At 44.6% G+C, this 18,791-nt stretch overlaps 1 protein-coding gene across 2 annotated transcripts; it reads right to left on the bottom strand.

The window, feature by feature from the left end:
- Positions 1-3,709: 3,709 nt before the first annotated feature.
- tyr (tyrosinase) lies at positions 3,710-13,933 on the bottom strand. Of its 2 annotated transcripts, NM_001123643.1 has the most exon segments (6): positions 4,105-4,408; positions 4,705-4,956; positions 5,268-5,449; positions 7,623-7,770; positions 8,024-8,240; positions 12,871-13,798. In NM_001123643.1, coding segments are annotated over 5 exon segments (1,632 nt in total). In that variant the 5' UTR covers positions 13,705-13,798; the 3' UTR covers positions 4,105-4,408; position 4,705.
- Between the last annotated feature and the right edge of the window lie 4,858 nt (positions 13,934-18,791).

Below are 18,791 nucleotides of genomic sequence, written 5' to 3'. Positions count from 1 at the left end.
ATGAAATAACACATATGGAATCATGTAGTGACCAAAAAAGTGTTAAACAAATCAAAATATATTTTATATTTGAGATTCTTCAAAGTAGCCACCCTTTGCCTTGATGACAGCTTTGCACTTTCTTGGCATTCTCTCAACCAGCTTCATGAGGTAGTCACCATGAATGCATTACAATTAACAGGTGTGCCTTGTTAAGTTAATTTGATAGCCCTATTTGGTAAAAGACCAAGTCCATATTATGGCAAGAACAGCTCAAATAAGCAAAGACAAATGACAGTCCATCATTACTTTAAGACATGAAGGTCAGTCAATCCAGAACATTTCAAGAACTTTGAAAGTTTCTTCAAGTACAGTCGCATAAACCATCAAGCGCTATGATGAAACTGGCTCTCATGAGGACCGCCACAGGAAAGGAAGAGCCAGAGTTACCTCTGCTGCAGAGGATACGTTCATTAGAGTTACCAGCCTCAGAAATTGCAGCCCAAATAAATGCTTCACGGAGTTCAAGTAACAGACACATCTCAACATCAACTGTTCAGAGGAGACTGTGTGAATCAGGCCTTTATGGTCGAATTGCTTTAAAGAAACCACTACTAAAGGACACCAATAAGAAGAGGTGGAAATCTGTCCTTTGGTCTGATGAGTCCAACTCTGCGTCTTTGTGAGACGCAGAGTAGGTGAACGGATGATCTCTGCATGTGTGGTTCCCACCGTGAAGCATGGAGGAGGAGGTGTGATGGTGTGGGGGGGTTTTGCTGGTGACACTGTTAGTGATTTATTTAGAATTCAAGGCACACTTAACCAGCATGGTTACCATAGCATTCTGCAGCAATACACCATCACATCTGGGTAGCGCTTAGTGAGACTATCATTTATTTTTCAACAGGATAATTACCCAAAACACACCTCCAGGCTGTGTAAGGGTTATTTGAAGTAGGAGAGTGATGGAGTGCTGCATCAGATGACCTGGCCTCCACAACCACCCGACCTCAACCCAATTTAGATGGTTTGGGATGAGTTGAACCGCACAGTGAAGGAAAAGCAGCCAACAAGTGCTCAGCATATGTGGGAACTTTCAAGACTGTTGGAAAAGCATTCCTCATGAAGCTGGTTGAGAGAATCCCAAGAGTGTACAAAGCTGTCATCAAGATAAAGGGTGGCTACTTTGAAGAATCTCATATGTAAAATATATTTAGATTTGTTTAATAGTTTTTTGGTTACTACATGATTCCATATGTGTTATTTCATAGTTTTGATGTCTTCGCTATTATTCTACAATGTAGAAAATAGTAAAAATAAATAAAAACCCTTGAATGAGTAAGTGTGTTATTGGTATTTGTAAGAAAATCAGTCAATTGAAATAAATTCTTCAGGCCCTAATCTATGGATTTCACATTGCCATCGATGCAATTGTGTTCGTTGTCCGTAGTTTATGCCTGCCCATACCGTAACCCAACCACCACCATGGGATCTCTGTTCATAACGTTGACATCTGCCCAGTACAGATGAAACCAGGATTCATCTGTGAAGAGCACACTTCTCCAGTCTGCCAGTGGCCATTTAACGTGAGCATTTGCCCACTGAAGTTGTTTATGATGTCGAACTGCAGTCAGATCAAGACCCTGGTGAGGACGACGAGCACGCAGATGAGCTTAGCTGAGATGGTTTCTGACAGTTTGTGCAGAAATTCCTCTGTTATGCAAACCAACAGTTTCATCAGCTGTTCAGGTGGCTGGTCACAGACAATCCAGCAGGTGAAGAAGCCGGATGTGGAGGTGCTGGGTTGGCATGGTTACATGTGGTCTGCGGTTTTGAGGCTGGTTGGACGTACTGCCAAATTCTCTAAAACGATGTTGGGGGCTATGGTAGAGAAATTAACATCCAATTATCTGGCAACCGCTCTGGTGGAAATTCCTGCAGTCAGCATGACAATTGCACTCTCCCTCAAAACCTGAGACATCTATAGCATTGTGTTGTGTGACAAAACTGCACATTTTAGAGCAGCCTTTTATTGTCCCCAGCACAAGGTGCACCTTTGTAGTGGCCGGTTATTGTCCCCAGCACAAGGTGCACCTGTGTAAGGATCATGCTGTTTAATCAGCTTCTTGATATGCCACACCTGTCAGGATGATGGTTTATCTTAGCAAAGGATAAATGCTCACTAATAGGAATGTGAACAAATTTGTATATAACATTTTAGAGAAATAAGCTTTTTGTGCATATGGAACATTCCTGGGATAATCATTTTTAATTATATTCTTTTCCCGCCAGTCTGATTTTGTGCCTGCTCTTGTCCACTCTGTTCTGATAAGTCATCCACAGATTGGGGGCACAGTAGAAGGAAACAGAAGATGCATGCGTTTTCCTATCTTTCAGTGATGGGTCATAATATTTTGTAGCTGTAACCAATCAAAAGACAGAGACACATATGTAGGAAGAAAACAGAAACCACTCTGTTTATTACAACCGTATCTTGCAGCTACTGGAGGTTACTGAAATAACCCCGGTTCTATGAACCAATTTTCTTTCAAGACCCCATTTTCATATCAGGGGAACCCTTTGAGACAACGCTGTGATAAGGCCACACAGAGGGCCAGAGTTAAACACTCCCGAGTGGTGCAGCGGTTTAAGGCACTGCATCTCAGTGCTAGAGGTGTCATTACAGACACCCTAGTTTGAATCCAGGCTGTATCACAGCTGGCTGTGATTGGGAGTCCCATAGGGTGGTGCACAAATGGCCTGGGTTTGGCTGGTGTAGGCTGTCATTGTAAATAAGAATTTGTTCTTAACTGACTTGCCCATTTAAATAAAAAAAATGGAATCTGAAGTACCCAAAAGGACCACTATTTTTTACATTTAACTAGACAAGTCAGCTAAGAACAAATTCTTATTTACAATGACGGCCTACCGGGGAACAGTGGGTTAACTGCCTTGTTAGCTTGGGGATTCAATCTAGCAACCTTTCGGTTACTGGCCCAACCGCTCCAACCACTAGGCTACCTGCCGCCCCACTAGATGTATTGTGATAGATTACATAAAATCCTTGAGAGATACCAAAATTCTGGTAGTTTACTGGTAAACTTTGAACATTTCCATTAATATACCCTCCCTTTGAAACCCTAGTTATAACGTTTCCTAAGAATTTTGCTGTAGAGGTTATACCACCACTCCCCTGCTTTGTCCCCCCAAGCAAACCCATTTATGGCATGTGAATAGAACACTTCCTTTTTCACTTCTGAAGGGTGAGATGTCAACTTGAACTTCTCACTGGCTCTGTGCTCGCTGGCAAATATTTTATATTTTGATTTGTTTAACACTTTTTTGGTTACTACATGATTCCAATGTGTTATTTCATAGTTTTGATGTCTTCACTAGTATTCTACAATGTAGAAAATAGTAAAAATAAAGGAAAACCCTTGAATGAGTAGGTGTGTCCAAACTTTGGACTGGTACTGTATTTATTTGATTGATTCTGAAGAATGTAATTTTGGATGTTGGATTGTTTGATGAGAGCAAAACACAACCCTGATTAAAATAGCTTTTTATACAGGACTATTTACTACATGTTAGCTACATTACTACACGGTTACTACATGTTAACTACATGATTACTACACGGGTACTACATGGTTACTATGCGTCCACTGTCTATTTCTGCCAACTTGTCTTTCCACAGCCAGTCAAGCCACAACTATCCTGGACACACACATTTAATCAAGATGGATTTAATGCACCATATACAAATGAAATGTATATTATTAATTTGCCCTCTGGTTCTCATAGTGGCATAGTTATCATACAGTACACAGTATCAACAGTACACAGTATCAACAGTACACAGTATAATACAGTACACAGTATCAACAGTACACAGTATAATACAGTACACAGTATCAACAGTACACAGTATAATACAGTACACAGTATCAACAGTATACATTATCATACAGTACACAGTATCAACAGTATACATTATCATACAGTACACAGTATCAACAGTATACATTATCATACAGTACACAGTATTAACAGTACACAGTATAATGCAGTACACAGTATAGCACAGTACAACACCCCCATAGCACCAGAATCTCCATGGCAGTGGGGAGAGGGGAAGGAAGGGGGGAATAGAAGAGGGAATGGGGACTGGGCCCATAGACAGCACTGAGTGGAAACAAAACCAACACCAACAGACCCAAATACCTGTCGCATACGGTTTGACTGTAGTGTTGTGGTCCTGCAGTTGGACTTTAATATGATTGATCATTTCATGTTTGTCACTGAACGTCTTCCTAATAAATAGAAGCTCTTGGTTACTGATTGATATGTGTCAGATTTAACCCTCAGATCAAGAGCAGCAGAATGAGGCATATTGGAATGAAATGTGTGTGTGTGTGTGTGTGTGTGTGTGTGTGTGTGTGTGTCTGTGTGTGTCTTTGTGTCTTAGTGTGTGTGTGTGTGTGTGTGTCTTTGTGTGTTTGTGTCTTAGTGTGTGTGTGTGTGTGTGCGTGTGTGTGTGCGTGTGTGTGTGTGTGTGTGTGTGTGTATATATATATGTGTGTATATTTGTGTATATTTGTGTATATGTGTGTGTACGGGTGTGTGTCTTAGTGTGTGTGTGTGTGTGTGTGTGTGTGTGTGTGTGTGTGTGTGTGTGTGTGTGTGTGTGTGTGTGTGTGTGTGTGTGTGTGTGTGTGTGTGTGTATTACAGTGTGGTCTGGTAGGAGGTCCCTGATCCTTCCTCTAAACTGCTATGTAAGAGGGGCTGTCTCTCCCCAAAGGATGAAGTCGACTTCATCTTCCTGTTCTGGCTCCGCCTCCTGACAAACAGGGCCCCGGTCGTCATGACAATTCCTGCCAGGATGGCACCGATGAGTCCTGCTCCCAGGAGCCACTGCCAGATCAGCTGAGCCTCCTGCATGTAGGGAGTCAGGAACTCCTGGACAAACCTCGTGCCTGAGAGAGAAAGTGAGAGCGAGAGAGAGAGAGAGATACAGAGAGAGAGAGAGAGAGAGAGAGATACAGAGAGAGAGAGAGATACACACAGAGAGAGCGAGAGAGAGAAAGAGATACAGAGAGCGAGTGAGAGAGAGAGAGTGAGAGATACAGAGTGCGAGAGAGAGAGTGAGAGAGAGAGAGAGAGAGAGAGAGACAGAGTGTTAGGGGCAGGGTCATTTCTGTGTGCAATAGCCTGGGGACGGGGTTAGGGTAACAAGTCTGGGTCCAGCAAGTATTTGGCTAGGTATGTGTGTGTCAGGGTAACTGACCTGGGTCAAGCAGGTAGGAGTATTCGTAGCCCAGGACCTTGTTTCCCAGGAAGTAGTCACCGTTGCGGTAGAGAGGCAGGAAGGGAACCATGTAGTAACCATCGTTGTGACCAATTGGAGCGTTGGCTGTTGGGTAGCGGGAGCGAGGCGGCGTGTGTCTCCTCAACCACTGTTCATAGATACTGAGAGGGGAGGAGAGGAAGAGGGGAGGGGGATGGGACAAGAGGGATGAGAGGGTGGAGAGGAGAGGGGAGGAGGATAGGACAGGAGGGATGAGAGGGTGGAGAGGAAGAGGGGGATAGGACAGGAGGGATGAGAGGGTGGAGAGGAAGAGGGGGATAGGACAGGAGGGATGAGAGGGTGGAGAGGAGAGGGGGATAGGACAAGAGGGATGAGAGGGTGGAGAGGAGAGGGGAGGAGGATAGGACAGGAGGGATGAGAGGGTGGAGAGGAGAGGGGAGGAGGATAGGACAAGAGGGATGAGAGGGTGGAGAGGAGAGGGGAGGAGGATAGGACAGGAGGGATGAGAGGGTGGAGAGGAAGAGGGGGCTGGGACAAGAGGGATGAGAGGGTGGAGAGGAAGAGGGGGATAGGACAAGAGGGATGAGAGGGTGGAGAGGAGAGGGGGATGGGACAAGAGGGATGAGAGGGTGGAGAGGAAGAGGGGGATAGGACAGGAGGGATGAGAGGGTGGAGAGGAAGAGGGGAGGGGGGATGGGACAAGAGGGATGAGAGGGTGGAGAGGAGAGGGGGATAGGACAGGAGGGATGAGAGGGTGGAGAGGAAGAGGGGGATAGGACAGGAGGGATGAGAGGGTGGAGAGGAAGAGGGGGATAGGACAGGAGGGATGAGAGGGTGGAGAGGAAGAGGGGAGGGGGGATGGGACAAGAGGGATGAGAGGGTGGAGAGGAGAGGGGGATAGGACAGGAGGGATGAGAGGGTGGAGAGGAGAGGGGAGGAGGATAGGACAGGAGGGATGAGAGGGTGGAGAGGAAGAGGGGGATAGGACAGGAGGGATGAGAGGGTGGAGAGGAAGAGGGGAGGAGGATAGGACAGGAGGGATGAGAGGGTGGAGAGGAAGAGGGGAATAGGACAGGAGGGATGAGAGGGTGGAGAGGAGAGGGGAGGAGGATAGGACAGGAGGGATGAGAGGGTGGAGAGGAAGAGGGGGATAGGACAGGAGGGATGAGAGGGTGGAGAGGAAGAGGGGGATAGGACAAGATAGATGAGAGGGTGGAGAGGAGAGGGGAGGAGGATAGGACAGGAGGGATGAGAGGGCGGAGAGGAGAGGGGAGGAGGATAGGACAGGAGGGATGAGAGGGTGGAGAGGAAGAGGGGAGGGGGGATAGGACAGGAGGGATGAGAGGGTGGAGAGGAAGAGGGGGATAGGACAAGATAGATGAGAGGGTGGAGAGGAAGAGGGGAGGAGGATAGGACAGGAGGGATGAGAGGGTGGAGAGGAGAGGGGAGGAGGATAGGACAAGAGGGATGAGAGGGTGGAGAGGAGAGGGGAGGAGGATAGGACAGGAGGGATGAGAGGGAGGGGAGGGGGATAGGAGGGATGAGAGGGTGGAGAGGAGAGGGGAGGAGGATAGGAGGGATGAGAGGGTGGAGAGGAGAGGGGAGGAGGATAGGAGGGATGAGAGGGTGGAGAGGAGAGGGGAGGAGGATAGGACAGGAGGGATGAAAGGGTGGAGAGGAGAGGGGGATAGGACAGGAGGGATGAGAGGGTGGAGAGGAAGAGGGGGGTAGAACAGGAGGGATGAGAGGGTATGGCCCTGTTAATATCTATCAGTTGATTTCTATTCTTCCCTCTCTTGGGGGAACGTTCTCTCTTAGATGGAGAGATAAAAAAGAAAGATAAAATTGACAAATGGTTTGGGCATTTACACAGCCACGTCCCAGGATGTGAAAAAGAGGCAAAGTTATGTGCAGTCATCTCTCTCTCTCTCTCTCTCTCTCTCTCTCCTCTCTCTCTCTCTCTCTCTCTCTGTCTCTCTCTCTGTCTACCTCTCTCTCTCTCTCTCTGTCTACCTCTCTCTCTCTCTTTCTCTCTCTCTCTCTCTCTCGATAGTATCTACGTAACCCCTCCTCTCTCTCCCTCTCTCTCTTTCTCTAATTATATGTTGAGGGGAACAAGTGACTTTAGCCTTTAGAAATGCAATTGATGTAATTATGTACGCTTATAAATTGGAAGCCAATTTAGTTTGTGTTTGTGTTTGTGGGCTCGCTTTAGTTCGGGTTCGTCAACGTGGGCTTGCTGATGGGTTTGTGTAGAAGCAGACACACATGTTGCCGAGGGAGTGTGTGTTTGTGCGTATGTATATGTGTGTATGTGTGTGTGTGTGTTGTCACCTGTCTATGAAGGTGTGGTGCAGGAGGAAGATGGGATCATTGGCTGAGCCCTGAACTGAGCTCATGGTTCCGTTCATGAAGACATGCAGGGCGTTGTGCATCGTACTCTGTCCTGTTATAGCCATCCCCGTCTCAGGACTCGCAAAACCTAAACACACACACACACACACACACACACGCACGCATACGCACACGCACGCACGCACGCATACGCACGCACGCACGCACGCACGCACGCACACACGCACACACGCACGCACGCATACACACACACACACGTTTACTTATACAAATAAGCACCACCTTCTCATAAGGAGAAGATCCCACTGAAAATATAGGGAGTGATGTTTGAACTGTGTATAGACGTCAAAATGGTGGCCTATGTCTGAGTGTCTCCCTACCCTCCAGGGAGTTCCTGAAGCTCATGTTGGCTTGGCGGTCCATGGCTCCCGTCTCGTAAGTCTCTATACCCACCACAAACTCCACGTCGGCCGAGGTGGGCAGACGCCTCACACGGTTAGGGTCGTGGTTACCAGGATTGCGCAGCAGAGGGCCCTCCCCTGTCCCGGGACACAGTGCTGCTCTGCTGTTGTACTCCTCTGGCTGGGTACAGATCACCTGCACAGGTAGGTACACACACACACACACACACACACACACACACACACACACACACACACACACACACACACACACACACACACACACACACACACACACACACACACACACACACACACACACACACACACACACACACACACACACACACACCGCCATGTTACAATACAGCACAAACACACATACAGTATACACACCTGCTGTTGTACTCCTCTCTGTCTGGATGCATACTCTACTGCACAGGTACACACAGGTACTCACAGGTACACACAGGTATTCACAGGTACACACAGGTACTCATAGGTACACACAGGTACTCACAGGTATTCACAGGTACACACAGGTACACACAGATACTCAGAGGTACACACAGGTACTCACAGGCATGCACACATACACTCAGTCTCTCTTTCTCTATCTCTTTCTCTCTCTCTTTATCACACTCTCTCTCTCTCTTTATCACACTCTCTCTCTCTGTCTCTCTCTTTATCACACTCTCTCTCTGTCTCTCTCTCTCTCTCTCTCTCTCTCTCTCTCTCTCTGCTCTCTGGTTGTGATAAAATAACCCACTCCATTGCCTGTACATCTGCTGTGTTAAATTACAGGTTTTTACAATAACTTTGGCACTAATTTCAGAACTTTGTGGTCATTTTTCAAAACTCTAGACACAAAACTCAAAACGGTCATCACTTGTAACACAGGCTGTCCAATGTTCAAAACCTTGTATTGTGCCTCCATATCTTTAAAGAAACCTTGCACTTGCAGAATCATTGGTTCAAATAACTCATTTATCATGAAATACCATAGGAACATTCATTTAGATCACCCACACACAAGATACCAATAGTTTCACTGTGTAGTTGTTCGTTCAATCATTAAATATCGTAGTACAAAATATGTGATACATGTTTCATTATGGTACTACACATAAATACATCACTGTAAAAGGACTAGTAGAGAGAATAGTACAGACACAGTGGAATCATTGAAGAAAATATGACATTTATTGATGAAATACAATTGTAACGGTCGTCGTAGGAAGTGGACCAAAATGCAATGGGTACGTGAATGTTCATATTTACTTTATTACGAACACCACACAAAAACAACAAACCGAGAACACGAACGACAGCTAACAGTTCTGCAGGCTAAGCATAGTAGTGCACGAATACAACTTCCCACAAAGGGACAGGTGAAAACAGGCTACCTAAGTATGACTCCCAATCAGCAACAACGATGTACAGCTGTTCCTGATTGAGAGCCATACCAGGCCAACAAAGAAATACACAACATAGAAAACCATAGAAATACAAAACAAGAACATTACCCAAAAACCCCGGAACACATAAATCAAACACCCCTCTTACATAAATACATATACCATTCAATCCCGAACCACATAAAACAAATACCCCCTGCCACGTCCTGACCAAACTACAATAAACAATAACCCCTTATACTGGTCAGGACGTGAAAACAATCAAATCTAAACATAGGTTTCTTTGAATCAAAGCAAAAATAATTAGCTACAGAAAAAGAATACAGTAAAACATCAACTGCAGTGTTCCTCACCTGGTTAACTGTAAAAACCAGAATAAAAGTTTGATTACTGTACTTCTATATTTCCATCAACCCTGTCTTGTGGATTTGGCCACAGGTTCTCATCCACGTCACAATGGATGTTTTCATTAGCCAAACATCTTGGGAAGAATCTTCGGGCATGGCGAATACAGGCCTGACACTGTTCTGCCGTGATGTCATTGCATGCGTCATCCATGGCCTGGAGAAGGGTGGCTTGTTTGTCAGGGTGCCTTTCATATACCTTCCACCTCCATGTGGAGAAAAATTCCTCAATCGGGTTTTAGGAAAGGAGAGTATGGGGGTAAGTACAGTAAATTGTGGATGGGCCTGAAACCATGCTTGCACCATTTGAGCATGGTGGAACCTGACATTATCCCACACAATGACATAGGTCATGCCATCAGCTCTACAGACCTGATTTAGCTCATCAAGGAAGGTTACATTCAAACAGCGAATCATGTGGCTGCCTGCAACTCAATATATAGAGTAGAGAGCTTTAGTTGCTGTTCGACCTAACATTAGAACGGGCAAGATGCGTAATCTAAGCAACTTTGACCGTGGTAGGATTGTTGATGCCACACATGGTGATTCCAGCATCTCAGAAACAGCTGCCTTCCTGGGATTTTTACGCACTACAGTCTCTAGAGTTTACAGAGAATGGTGCGATAAACAAAACACATTCAGTGAGCGGCAGTTCAAAAACACCTTGTTAATGAGAGAGGTCAGAGGACAATGTCCAGACTCATTCAAGCTAACAGAAAGGCCACACATGCTCAAATAACAGCTGTTTAAAACAGTGGTGTGCAGAATGGCATCTCTTAATGTATAACACCATGAATAATTCAGGCTGTTGTGGAGGCAAAAGGGGGTCCTACTCAGTACTAGATAGGTGTACCTAATAAAGTGGCCTGTAATGTACAGTAATGTCAAATCTGAAAACATGGTCTGGAAAAGTGGTACATGGGACCATAGAAACAGTGTCTGATAAAGAATGATGATGAAATATTACATCCATAGATAATGTAGTCCAATTGGTTCATATTCCATGGGAGATGTAATGTGTGAATTGCATTTTGAAATGGTAATACTTTGATGTTAAGTTGTGTCATTTTGAACAGGTGATTTTAGTTCAATGAACAAATGATCTTAGCTTTATGTGTATTGTATCCAAGCAACTGGAAAAGTGTTAAGAGTTTTGAAAAATTTGCATTTTGATCATTGGTTGTGAGTTTTGTGTCTAGAGTTTTGAAAAATGACATCAAGGTTCCGAAATTAGTGCCAAAGTGATTGTAAAAAACTGTAATCTTGTGTCTGAACAAGACACACAACATTAGCTGTGTCAGAGATCCTCCACTATACACAGACTTTACACAGACTATAGACAGACTACAGACAGACTATAGACAGACTATACACAGATTATAGACAGACTATACACAGATTATACACAGACTATAGACAGACTTTACACAGACTATAGACAGACTATAGACAGACTAAAGACAGACTATAGACTGACTATAAACAGACTATAAACAGACTATAAACAGACTATAAACAGACTAAAGACAGACTATAGACAGACTATACACAGACTTTACACAGACTATAGACTGACTATAAACAGACTATAGACAGACTATAGACAGACTATAGACAGACTATACACAGACTATTGACAGACTATAAACAGACTATAGACAGACTATAGACAGGCTATAAACAGACTATAGACAGACTGTAGACAGACTATAAACAGACTATAGACAGACTATAGACAGACTATTGACAGACTATAGACAGACTATTGACAGACTATAGACAGACTATAAACAGGCTATAGACAGACTATAGACAGACTGTAGACAGACTATAGACAGACTATAAACAGACTATAGACAGACTATAGACAGACTATACACAGACTATAAACAGACTATAGACAGACTATAGACAGACTATAAACACACTATAAGACTATAGACAGACTATAGACAGACTATACACAGACTATAGACAGACTATAGACAGACTATACACAGACTATAAACAGACTATAGACAGACTATAGACAGACTATAGACAGACTATAAACAGACTATAAACAGACTATAAGACTATAGACAGACTATAAACAGACTATAGACAGGCTATAAACAGACTATAGACAGGCTATAAACAGACTATAGACAGACTATAGACAGGCTATAAACAGACTATAAACAGACTATAGACAGGCTATAAACAGACTATAGACAGGCTATAAACAGACTATAGACAGGCTATAAACAGACTATAAACAGACTATAGACAGGCTATAAACAGACTATAAACAGACTATAGACAGGCTATAAACAGACTATAAACAGACTATAGACAGGCTATAAACAGACTATAGACAGGCTATAAACAGACTATAGACAGGCTATAAACAGACTATAAACAGACTATAGACAGGCTATAAACAGACTATACACAGACTATAAACAGACTATAGACAGACTATAAACAGACTATAGACAGGCTATAAACAGACTATAAACAGACTATAGACAGGCTATAAACAGACTATACACACAGACTGCTGAACAATAGTCCCTCTCCAGTCTTTGTTTCTCCTGTCATTTCTCTGCTTTGAATTAAGCAGAACTCTCTAAGGCTGGGTCTTAAATCACATAGGAAGGAGGCTTTGGTTGAGAGGTATTATTTGCTATCTCAGGCGCTTCTCTAGATGAGCGGCTTAGAATGTGACCTCATATTGTAATGTTGGTGGGCCCGGACCCAGGGTTTGACCCTCATTAGGAGTAGTCATCACTGTGATCAATGTGTATAACAGCTCCAGACTCTTAGCTCATGATTCAGTGATGTCACATGGTGTACACACACACACACACACACACACACACACACACACACACACACACACACACACGCACACACACACACACACACACACACCACACACACACACACACACACACACACACACACACACACATACACTACTGTTCACATCACTCTTGCTGTGTCACATGTGTTTGTTTACCTTCCATGAAGAGAACACAGAGCCTGGGCTGATGAGGTTGGGGTTGAGCGGGCTCCGCCCACCCATCATGGTGTCCGTGCAGACCGTGCAGTCTGTTGCATCCCGCCAGTCCCAGTATGGTATAGTGAAGTTAAAATCCCCAGTCATCTTCCTGATCTCGTGCTCCCAGTGCAGCAGATACACTCGATGCCATGGCAGGAACGCCGCCGACTCGTGCGCAAAGTCTATGTCCTGCCAAACATTTCCTGGTCCCCCCAGCAGTGTGTCCCTGGACACGTAGTAGTGCATCCACACAAACAGGTCGTATACACTCACGTCGGAAAACATTGGGTTCTCCCCATCTGTACCCATCTCAGCGCGAGTGCCTGTGACAATGACGTAGTCAGCGGTGACGGTGTTCTTGGCCAAGTTCAGGTAGGCAATGAACCGCTGCTGTTCAGCCACCGACAGCGAGAGGAAGTTCCTCCTCACAGACTCCCGCTGCTCGGCACACCCGGGGCCGAAGTAGCCGAACCTGCACTCTCCACAGTCGAAACCCCCATAGTTACCTGCACACTGGCATGTGCGGTTGTAGAAGGCCAGCGGCCACCGTTCTCGGTCGTCTATCCCAGTGTGTGGGTACTGTGTCCCGTGGGGCTCCTCAGATACTGTCACGTCCTGACAGAACCCTCGGCCCGACATGGCCCCACATGCCGACCCGTCCCCCTCCCACACCGGGCAGCACTGCTTGGTCCGCAGCGCCTCTGTGTTGGCGCAAGGCCGGGGGAACTGGCCCACACACGACCGCAGGAACAGCATCTGTAGCAGGCTACCCAACACAACCAGAAGAACCATGACTGACCAACTACCACACCCAAGAGCTCTCTACACAGCCAGACCAATCAAAGCACACGGCGAAGAGGCGACTACAGCCGGCTATAGTCACACAGCAGGTCCAGCCGGGTCACACGTGGTATTAGTCAGTAACGCAGGGTCCGGAGAAAAGAAAGAGTAATGTTAACTCACAATATAACTTCCACTTGCCCACACCCTCTCTCTCCCCTCTCTGCTTCCCTCCCCATACCGTCACATGCTTGGGATAATATTGTTGAATCCAGCCTCATTCTGTCTCCAGACCAGCTGACCACAGCCCTCTTCCCCCAGGCCTAGCCGGCCTGGAATGTGTGTGCGTGATCTGGGGTGAGAGAGTGGATTGGTTCCAACTTGTGAGGAACTCTCACATAATAGCTCATCTCACAGCGTGGAACAGACAAGCTCCTGTACTGTAACCTCATGCTAATGTCTGCTGTTTTAGGACATTATCTATAGAGGGAAAACGACACAGGAGAAGATTTACACCTGTCCCAGTGGAATGCTCAAAACAGGAACAGAGTAGCCTATTCTAGGCTACTGTTAGAATAAATAATGAATAAACTATTTGGAAATGAATTAGTGCTCAATGGTCAAGGCACGTTATAGGTCTTTGGGTAGACCATGTTACAGACACAGTGACATAATGGTCCCTCTAAACTGAGCATGTGTGCGCAGTAGCCCTGAGACTACCGTGCAGCTCCCCTGGGACTGCCGTGCAGCTCCCCTGAGACTGCCGTGCAGCTCCCCTGAGACTGCCGTGCAGCTCCCCTGAGACTGCCGTGCAGCTCCCCTGGGACTGCCGTGCAGCTCCCCTGAGACTGCCGTGCAGCTCCCCTGGGACTGCCACTCAGAAGAAATATCAGCCCACAGAGAGAAGCACGAGGTTGCTTTTACAAGGTAACTCAAGCAAAGCCAGTATGTGGTGATAATGTATTGGGCCTATAGCTTACTGCACAAACCTGATTGATACAGAACTCTTTTTAATTGGTTAATGTTGCATAGGCTTACATTTTTTAAGTCATTGTAATTAGAAAAAACAGAGCGGTAGATCTCAGCATGCATTTTGACTCAGGAAGGGATCTTGACTCAGAAAAGGTTGGTGACCACTGTTCTAGAGTTTTCCCTGTTAACACTGTCAACGTTTTCCTTTACTGTGGCAATTGGGATTGAATCAACGCAATATTAGCCACTTGCAATGCAGCATACCGAAACAAAACAAGTTATGAAAGAGATTTTGTTGTTGGCAGAACGCATCGAAGTAGGATTCTATTGCATTGACACGCACTACTCAGCCTGTACTCTACACAGACCAGTGCGGCATAAACAATCAGAGCCGCAGGCTCTGTGCCATTTACTGTGAACTGGACTGTGTTTACAGCATGAGTGGTGGTGAGTAGATGTGATTATTTTGATATCAAAGCCAGAGCTGCATGTAGCCACATGTGCACATTTTGTTCATATCCTTTCCCATTTAGTGAGTTATTAGCCCAGTTTTACTGTAGATCATTTTTCTACAAGTGCACAAAATGTCTATATTTCTAGACATCTTTGAAAAGGAGTCAGGTAAAGAGTGTTTTGTCTTAAAGGATCAGAGTTGTATTTTGAGACTGGCTTGAAAAAGCTTTAGCCAATAGGCAGAGGGTAGCATAATTTGTCTGATTCTCTGTAATAATGGTATGCGAATAATTATGCATTTTATTTTGTAAAGTGGGTTCTTGCATCAAACAAACACAACAAGATTTTCAGTTTCATTTTCCTTGTCTGAAGGAAAAGTGGGTAAACAGGTTCATGTCAAGCACTGCATGTTTTTTTCAAAGGTTTGATGGAATGTAGGCCTATATCAACACCACACATTGGCTGCTACTGTAGGCTGAATGATAGAACAGCTATTTCCATGTTAAAATGGAATGGAATGCATTTTCTCCACTGTTTTTGATGTTAGGCCACTCTGATAGGCCTAGATTATGATCAAATAGCCACAGTAGCCTACTTGGCCACTGTTAAAAGAAGTACAGAATTTTCACAACGTTCAAGTTTGGGTTTAGTAGACCTGAAATTTGCTCAGTGCCCAAAAGAACGAGAGGAAAGATTGCAGTGACAGTATTACTATTTTAAAGAGTAGAATACAATGAGATTGAGCATTTACTCTTGGGAAGGAATAGGTAAAACCGCCTCAAAGACGAACAGTAGGCATCATTTGGTTAACAATTTAGGCTATTTGTTTCTATGTTGATGCTGTAATTAGTTATGTTACACAAAAGTTAGTAATGCCATCTAATTGATCAGAGGGGTCTGAGGGACAGTCTCCCCTCCTCCTCCTCCTCCTCCTCCTCCACAGTACAGTCTGTAGTGTGACCGAATCTTTACGCACAACAAAAAAAATGAATGATTTTGAACTGGGTATGTACTGTATGAGTGGGTATTATCCAGACAAATTGTCATGTGCCGGTGAAAGGGTTATGTTCTGTGGGGCTGTTGAGGGAGGCTGGCGCACAACTCGAGATCATAAGCTACTCACATGCTCCCGTAGCGGGGCACGAGGTGCGGCTAATCCCGATGAAAACGCACTCGAGCGCGCGGACATGAACGTCACAGGATTACGGTGTCCACGGGGCTCCCCTGTTCTGCTAGCTGAGAGTCTCTCCAATAGCAAGCAATCTCTCTCTCTCTCTCTCTCTCACTCACTCACTCTCTCTCTCTCTCTCTCTCTCTCTCTCTCTCTCTCTCTCTCTCTCTCTCTCTCTCTCTCTCACTCACTCACTCACTCACTCACTCACTCACTCACTCACTCACTCACTCACTCACTCACTCACTCACTCACTCACTCACTCACTCACTCACTCACTCACTCACTCACTCACTCACTCACTCACACACACACCAGGAGAGGAAATATGTGTCCCTGGTCTGCAGTCAGATCTGTAGTCAGATAAGATCCGCAAGTAATTGAGTGCAATTATAGCAGTTTGATTTCTCATCAGATGTTGGCTCTGTTGAATACCTAGGCCTGAGTTGTAGTCGGTAGGCAATTTCCCAAACAGAAATACGAAGGAAATAATGATTAAATAACCCTTGTAGAAATAATATTGTATTTAGCATACATAACTGCTTGGTCTCTATAGGCTGTGCCTGCTTCACATCGCAAAATGTCCCACTAAAATCTGATGAAATGGTTATGCATGGGTTTGCCATATCAGTCACACCCTGTTTCATGACCTACATTATATTACATTCTGTCGGACATTTGTTACAACAATAATGACATGGGTTCTAAGAAACAAACCAAAACGTTCAATTACAATAAAGACATGTTTCTATTCTTATATTACGGTTCTGCGATGACAATTGTGCTACGACGTTTAATGGATTTAAAGAAAACCAGAAACAAATGAACCGTCAAATGCGTATTGGAAACTTCTAAAACAGAATAACCGCTCATAATGGCTGGCTGATCATATCCCACAGCAGGGCCGGTCCCTGCCGTTCTGCCGCCATAAGCGAAAGCAAGAAATGCGGCCCCCCAAAATAAACTAGAAAAGTCCCAGAAAGCAAATTGAAGTTGAAAAGACGTCTAGAATAAGTATTTTCCAGACATTGACGTTAGGTTAAATTTAGGTTATGAATGAACGGTGAAAAAGTATTTTCCCTATGTTTAAAATGCATATTTTTAAGGATGTTGAAAATGCATATTTTCTGGACGTTAAAAACTGCGTATTTCCCGGATGTTGAAATCAGGTTCATTTTCGGTTCTGAATGAAAGTTGAAAATATATATTTTCCAGGATGATAAAATCAGAATAATTTTTTGTTCTGAATAAAAGTTGAAAATAAGTAATTTATAGACGTCTGTGTTTAGGCCAAATCAAGGCTGGTCCAGACCGGACAAAATCTGAACCAAACATAGACATCTATGATATATATCAGTGGATGTGGAAATCAAGGCTGGTTCAGAACTGCACCAAAAAAGACGTCCAAAAGGCATCGGCGTTGGTCCGTGCTTACTGAGGTGTAGCCTACAGTGCTGCCTGAAATGGAATGTTATGAATGCCCATCTATGTGGAAAGCCTACAGTTTATAAAACACCAAAAAACCACATCCAGACAAGACCAAAAAAAGACGTCCAAAAGGCGTCGGCTCATGCTTACTGGGGTGAAGCCTACCATGTCGCCCCCAATGGAATGTTATGAATGCCCTTCCATGTGGTAGGCCCACCATTTGTAAAAGCTCTGAATATCAGCTACCCAACTTTATCAGGAGTTATCCTGAGCCTATTTGAAATGTGTTTACACAGCGGGAAATGTATTTTATTTGTCACTATGATCAGCTTGTCAAAAAATAAAACGACAGATACAAACTTGAAACCACTGATCATGACAACGGGGTGAAACTCCTGGACAACACATTCCAGATTGTCCATTTTACTTTCTCTTTCTACCATATCCTTTATCTGCTACAGGATTTATATTAGATTATTGTTTTGTTTTGTTTTGACGGAACGTTGGTGGTGGGCTGACGAGATGCGTCTCTCCACAGCACCCTGGAGAAGAACGATGGCAATGGACAAACAACATATTTTGCACCCCTGCTTTGACAAAGTGGGCACTGCTTATCAAAGGGCTGCATCAGCGCTCACCTAAAAAGCCCATAAGCCACTTGTTGACAGAAATTGTCATTGATTTTGGGTAGAAACATGTGTTGTTGTTAGAGGTGCATCGTGGTCAGTTTAGCTCATTAAATGCCGCCCTCGTCAATCTGACGCCATAGGCAGCCGCCTAATCCTTCCTAATGAGCGGGCCGGCCCACAGGACTCGCTAGAGAGAGTGACTGAGGATGATTTGGCTGTAAAGGTAGAAGTTGCCCTTGGAACAGATTTAGGATCAGTTTACTCTCCCCAAATTCTAACAAGTTATCAAACCCATTCACAGGTTTGGTTAACTCTGGAGTCTTATTTGCCTTTAACTTCATTGCACCCTATGTTTTTAGCTTTATTTAACTAGGCAAGTCAGTTAAGAACAAATTCTTATTTTCAATGACAACCTAGGAACAGTGGGTTAACTGCCTTGTTCAGGG

The sequence above is a fragment of the Salmo salar genome, chromosome 09, assembly GCF_965601325.2.
Source record: "Salmo salar chromosome 09, fSalSal1, whole genome shotgun sequence".
NCBI lineage: Eukaryota > Metazoa > Chordata > Actinopteri > Salmoniformes > Salmonidae > Salmo > Salmo salar.
This window is presented reverse-complemented; position numbering and strand designations above follow the sequence as displayed.

Coding starts and splice junctions, on each gene's coding strand:
- tyr (XM_045723238.2), bottom strand. CDS start 13,704: ATGGTTCTTCTGGTTGTGTTGGGTAGCCTGCTACAGATGCTGTTCCTG. Junction 8,241..12,870: donor CTGTGTTCTCTTCATGGAAG/GTAAACAAACAC, acceptor CTACCTGTGCAG/GTGATCTGTACCCAGCCAGA. Junction 7,771..8,023: donor CTTCAGGAACTCCCTGGAGG/GTAGGGAGACAC, acceptor GTGTGTGTTTAG/GTTTTGCGAGTCCTGAGACG.